A 6,578-nucleotide genomic window follows, 5' to 3' on the forward strand; every position below is an offset into this window, starting at 1 on the left:
CTTCTTCAAGGGAAGGGTGGGTGAGACGCTACTGCCCATCACACTAAAGGGAAGTAATACTTAAATACGAAACGTTATCACCTTATACAGTTGAAAACGCGGCAAGGCATGGCAACTCTGGTTAACACTGTCATTTTCAACTAACGTGGACTGGACCTGAAGAGATGTATAAAGACAGGGCTCAAACATTCAAAAGAAGGGTTTCACAGCAAACCCAAGCCTAGTAAAAGCGCCGCACTGCCTGGCAGATTGCACACAAAACACGGGCCTCCCACGTGTCTTTCAGGAAATGCAGAGAACACGAGGGGAAAAGGAGGCCAAGGAGGGGGCTGGGAGAGGTAGAAACAGCACACAGGGCTTTCCCGGGTGATCGAGGACGAGCGAGGGCTGCGGCGGGATGAAGGGCACCCGCGGAGCACCTGGCGGGCACCGACATCTGAGAACAAGTCTGGAAGCAGCATGGGGGAAGCCTTCATCGTGGGAGCGCGCTTCCCGCGGGCCCCACCCTGGGCGCTCCCCAGCGGATTTGCTCCTCGGGCTCGAGCGGGGGTGGAGGAGGCGAGCGCGCGCAAGAGGAATGCAGAAAGTACGCGAGCCGCTACTGTAGCATCAGGTGGGCGCGGGTCAGAGTCCGAGTTTCGCGAGTCTGGGGCCTGGCCGCACCCGCGAGGCCTCCGAGCCGCCGTAGCCCCGCCCCTCGCGCGTGGCGCCGATGACGCTAGGCGCGCGGGCCGCGCTCCTTACAGAGGTCGCTCTCGTCGAACGGTCGGCCTTGCTGCGCCTGCGTGATCGGGAGGGGAAGTGAGGCGGTTTCTTCGGCGCCTTTTCCGGCGGCGGCGGCGGCGGCAGCGGCAGAGCTGGGAGGAGGAGGTGGAGGCCAGAGGGAGCCCGCGCTCAGGGCGGCGGCTGGAGGTAACCTGCTGGGTTGAGCTAGAAAGGCGGGCCGCCTCGGCCTCCGCTCCGCTCTGGTACTCCGCCAGTAACTCCCTTCCTCCTCTGTGTCTCTGCAGGCGGCGCACCGAGTTCCCGCGAGGATCCATGAGCTGACGAGGCGCCGGAGCCGCGCTGAGTCTCGGTGGCCTGGGTCGGTGGTGAGCCCGGTGCTCGTGGGCCGGCGGGCGGGCCGGAGGGCCTCAGTCTCCCGCGGCGGAGCGAAGAGAAGGCGGAGGAGCGGGAGCGGCGGCGGCGCTCGCGCGGCGCTCGCGGGGGGAAGGGCAGTTCCGGGCCGGGCCGCGCCTCAGCAGGGCGGCGGCTCTCGCGGCGCAGACTCAGGGCCCGGCGGCGGCGGCGACCGGAGGGATCAAGTTGTGCGGTCGGCGATGCCCGAGTGAGTGGCGAGCCCGGGCCTCTGCCCCGAGGAGGCACCTCCCACGCAGGCCGCACGGGCGCCCTCGCGGCTGGGAGGCTCCGTTTCGGTTTCGCGGCGGCTGCGGCGTAGTTGGCTGAGGGGACGCGGGACACCTGAATGCCCCCGGCCCCGGCTCCTCCGACGCGATGGGGAAGGTGCTGTCCAAGATCTTCGGGAACAAGGAAATGCGGATCCTCATGTTGGGCCTGGACGCGGCCGGCAAGACGACAATCCTGTACAAGCTGAAGCTGGGCCAGTCGGTGACCACCATTCCCACCGTGGGTTTCAACGTGGAGACGGTGACTTACAAAAACGTCAAGTTCAACGTGTGGGACGTGGGCGGCCAGGACAAGATCCGGCCGCTCTGGCGGCATTACTACACCGGGACCCAGGGTCTGATCTTCGTAGTGGACTGCGCCGACCGCGACCGCATCGACGAGGCCCGCCAGGAGCTGCACCGCATTATCAATGACCGGGAGATGAGGGACGCCATAATCCTCATCTTCGCCAACAAACAGGACCTGCCCGATGCCATGAAACCCCACGAGATCCAGGAGAAACTGGGCCTGACCCGGATTCGGGACAGGAACTGGTATGTGCAGCCCTCCTGTGCCACCTCAGGGGATGGACTCTATGAGGGGCTCACATGGTTAACCTCTAACTACAAATCCTAATGAGCATTCTCCACCTATCCCCCCGGAAGGAGAGGAATCAAAAACCCATTCATAGGATTATCGCCACCATCACCTCTTTGAATTGCCACTTTCTCTTCTTTTGAATTTGAACTCTGGAGTTACTGTTCTACGGTTGGGGGGGCGGGGGCTAGGGGTTTCCTTTTTTTGTTTCTCTTTGTTTTTTCTTTTTTTTCCTCCCTCTTTTTGCTTTGCGTTAGGATGCTCTGATCAGACAATTGACATGAACACAAAGTGCTAAATGCTCTTATTGACTTCCAGCAAATGGGATGGGGGAAATATAGCAGTTTTTGGTAAAGTCTTTATAATAATGGTTTGATTTTTTTATTTCGAGAGAATCTTTTTTGCAATGTATGCTTTTTTCCTTTTTGCCCAGTTTCCTTATCACTTGCTGTAGATGGCTTATTTTGCATTCATGCAGACTATGTTGCAAGTCTGTTTCATCTAGTAAACTGAAAATTATTGCTTAATCAAACTGCCGTTTGTCTTTTATATTTAAGGCCTTTACCCCTCCCTTATGAGTTTTACCTTTAACTTAGTAATTTCAAATGTGACCTTTTATATCTAAGACAAGTATAGTAAACTTAGCCTACAGTGGCAAATAATGAGTAATACCATTGTAATATGTTCCAGTTGCACATCAGTATGTTAAACAGGTAATGTAAGAAGTTCTTTGAAATGTCAGCTTTTAAGTTCTGAAACATACGTCATGCATGAGTAGGGATAAAACTCAAGTTCCTTATTACATAGTTAACTTACACTGCATAAAAAGATGAAAGTGTAACCCGTCAACACAGATTTTTTTCACTGCAAAGTTAGCAACTTTGCTGTGCTTTCCCTCTTTTTTAACTTTAAAAGGAGACTCTTCCCAGAAAATGGAGCAATAATGGTGTATGCCACACACAGATGAGATATCTGTAGATATTTTAAGTGACTTTGGGGCAAAACTGGAATATATACTTTACCACATTTCAAATGTCTAAGACCAGTAGTTTAAAAATTACTAGGATGTTTACTTTGTTCATTAATAAAGCATTTAACAATACAAATTATATACATCTACCTAGTTTGAAAAATACACATTCCTGTTTTTACATTAGAGCAACTGATTAAGCGGAAGATAGAAGTCTTTTGTAGTTGAGTGATCCACATCTCCATTAATCAGAACACTGGAAAAGATGGTTTATAAAAAAGATATTTAATTCTGTTTGTAGGATTAACTCATACAAATAGTAAGTCAGATATCCTGTTGGTTCATTAATACACTATCTCCTTTAAGGAAGGAAATGTGATGAATGAATGATGTGTAGACTTGAGGAATGACAAAGGGGAAGTAGGATGAAGAAAAAGAACCTACAGATGACAATGAATGTAAACTTATTTTTCTTCAAGGGTAAGCAGTGTGCTCACTGGTGATAGCTAGATCCTAGCAAGATTACTTAGCTTGTTAGGACCGGTAACTAGATTATTGAGACCACTATGGTGATACTTTGAACCAAATGCTAATGCTTGATACAGAGTTGTGAGCAGCATCTGGTTCTCATATAGCCTTAAGGATTAATTTTAGAAATCCTCAAGGAATTAAACGTAGGGAATTTAAGAAACGTAGACTGCAAAGGCAGTATACAGGAAAAGGTGGAGTGGGTTTTGTTCATGAGGGTGTCTGAAAACTAAAATGGAGCGGGATATCATGGTACATAGTTGGACAGTATTGGTCCTTCGTGCTTTGGCCATATTGTATAATGGAGCTTTTACCAAAGATGTATGAGAAGCGTAAGGCTATAAAAAGTTAACTATTGAAAGTAAAACTCTTGACACATTTTACTTAAAGCAGATGAGAAAAGGTGCTATGTTGTAGGCTCCTGATGGTGCAGAGGGATTTTCGAATTCAAAATGCAACTAAGGTATAAAGTTCTCAGTTTTGCTTTAGAAGGATCTCTAGAAATGAAGCTGACAGACACATCCGAGAACATTTTAGTTGCTTTTAAAATTCCCAAAGCTCCACCATAAATCTAATTCTTGGTGTTTTAAATGATTGCATTTTAAGGTACATAAACATGGGTTACACAAATATTGATGCTATAGTAACATCTTTAGACAAGACAAGCACAAAGGTATAAATGCCTAAACTGGAGGAAACTTGAAACCCTCATCTTAATTCTTAAATGTAGTATTTCTAACTTGTGACAGACAGATTGATAGGCAGCCGTTTTTTTTGTGTTTTAAAATAACTGGGAGCATAGTTAAAATTTTATAATCAAGTGATTGCTATTGAATGTTGCAGGTGAGATGTGGTTATTTTTAGTTTATTTGAAATGTCTAACTGAAGGGGGGAGGAGGGAAGCAAATATTTGAAATTTGGAAAACCCTAAACTTTTTGGTAAGAAATTGTAATTTTCATTTACATTTTCTTTAAGGATATAAAAGGTTGATAATTGATGTAGTTAAATTGAACCATAACCATTGGTAATCATGGGGCAGGTAATTGGAACCTGCAGAAAAAGTTATGATCTAGGAATTTAAAAAATAAGATCCTGAAGTTGTTTAATTGCATCAATTTCTGTATTTATGTGAATTTATAAACTGCAGTAAGTTTTGAATGAGGTTAATCTTGTCTAATATAAGTAAATGAGTCTGTAGACTGTGATCTCCCCAAACTAAAAAGTACAGTACTTGGAATTGTGTTCTTAATGGTTGTAGTGTTGGTAAAGCACTAATATGCAGAAAATAAAGGAATTACACAGTGCAGTTTCTCACGTTATGTTACTCGTTTGGACTAGATTAAGTGGGACATGTGGTGTGTTGGGCCATGTTATTCTCCAGGGATATATGGTATAAAGTGACTCGATTTGGGAGTCACTTAGCTTTTATAAGAATAAAAAAGAATCAGTTTGGTTCTTATAATGCTGGGTGTACAAGAAGGTTTTTTACTGATTTAGTGCCACCAAACTTAGTCTGATTTTATGATAACTAAGAATTAAGGTTCTAAGCAGTTTGTATTCTACCATTTTTCCAAAATCACACCTTACCATTTTTAGGAGTAGAGAATTGTGTCTCTAAACAATTGGCCAACAGAGTTGTCTTAACCCTTGACAATTGACTTGTAGATTTTAAAGTTTGTCTTCCAAAAACTAGTTGCTTGTCTCATAAGAATGGCAGAATTGTAGCCATTTAGAAAGTAAAATAGTAGATGAAGAATAACTTGTTGGATAAAAGGGTTTTTTAAACAACATTTCCTTTTTTGTAAGCATTCCCCCTTGAATTAGCAATTTCTGTAACTTGATTTTAGAATGTCTTTGTGTGTTCTCTGGTATGATTTGACCCCCATATTAATGTTAATACACTTAGTACTGTGGTTTATTAATAGCTATCAAGTATCAATGTATCAGTGATAGCAGAAGATATTTTACTCTTCAGTAGGTTTTTATGTTTCCATATGTTTGGAAATATAGTAGCTACACTCTGAATGGTGGTGGAGCTTCCTAAACACCCAGTTACATCCCCAGCACCTTGCCAAGTATGTATCAGGGTGTGGCAAGGCAAATCGTGTCTCTTACAGGTAAAAGTTGTAAAACCACGTATAGCAGTTAAAAAGAACTTTTAAGACTGACTAATCACTGAGCAGAACGTATTTGGAGTAGAACATTCGATAGAATCTAGCTTCTTGTTTATATTGAATGGTAAAGACAAAGTAGGAAAGATTACAATATGAGGAAGTTTATAAAAAGGGAATGGTGGGACACGGAGCCACTGAAGAAGAGGGAAAGGAACTTTTCTCTGATTTGCTAAACTTTAAAGTTGCCAAACTAGATTAGTGAGTTTAATGGGCAGGGAATACATGCAAGTGAGATCAAAGAGGCAGAACAAGTCTGGAGAGAGGTTTACGAACGGCAAGTGAAATTTATTATTAAAGAAGCTAAAGTAATGGTAACCTTCCAGGGAATTAGTCTGTAAGAAAAACCGCTCTGTGGAATAGTAAGAAAATGCTGTAATTTGGAACATTTTTTTTTCTTTAAAATGTTTTATGACTACTTGAAATAATTTTAAAAGGAAAGTACTTGCCAGTCTTGTCCTTAAATACTTTCCCACTTGCTACGTTATATCATTTGGATATAGATCTCCTCCATGGTATTTGTTTTGTAACTGCAGGAATAGATTTATTTATTGAGAGCCTGGGTACAAGAGATCCATCAGTGGGGAAAAAAAGAAAAATCTGCCTTCATGGAATTTATGCTGGTGGGGATGGGGGTGCGGGGAATGACGAAGATGAGATAATGAATAAAGATATGGTAGGTGATGTACTGTGTATTATATAGTGTGTTCTATATATAGGGAAACAGGAACGTCTTTAGAGGACTTAAACTGACATTTGAGCAAATACTTGAAGAAAAATACCAGTGGAATTGACATGGTAACAAAAAGATAGTATGTATCGTGTAAAGCAGGGGTGGGGAAATGGCCTAGGGCAAATACGGCTGTGACCTGTTTTTATAGGAAATAAGCTAAGAATGGTTTTTATATTTTTAGAGACTATGAAA

The 6,578-nt window shown here is 44.0% G+C and overlaps 1 protein-coding gene across 1 annotated transcript; it reads left to right on the forward strand.

Moving 5' to 3' along the window:
- Positions 1 to 826: 826 nt before the first annotated feature.
- On the forward strand, positions 827 to 4,786 carry ARF6 (ADP ribosylation factor 6). Its single transcript, XM_026513683.4, has 2 exons — positions 827 to 912; positions 1,011 to 4,786. The coding sequence occupies exon 2, from the start codon at positions 1,495 to 1,497 to the stop codon at positions 2,020 to 2,022; it is 528 nt and encodes a 175-aa protein (XP_026369468.1). The 5' UTR covers positions 827 to 912; positions 1,011 to 1,494; the 3' UTR covers positions 2,023 to 4,786.
- Positions 4,787 to 6,578: the final 1,792 nt, after the last annotated feature.

This window comes from Ursus arctos, unplaced genomic scaffold (assembly GCF_023065955.2).
Source record: "Ursus arctos isolate Adak ecotype North America unplaced genomic scaffold, UrsArc2.0 scaffold_37, whole genome shotgun sequence".
Lineage (NCBI taxonomy): Eukaryota > Metazoa > Chordata > Mammalia > Carnivora > Ursidae > Ursus > Ursus arctos.

Coding starts and splice junctions, on each gene's coding strand:
- ARF6 (XM_026513683.4), top strand. CDS start 1,495: ATGGGGAAGGTGCTGTCCAAGATCTTCGGGAACAAGGAAATGCGGATC.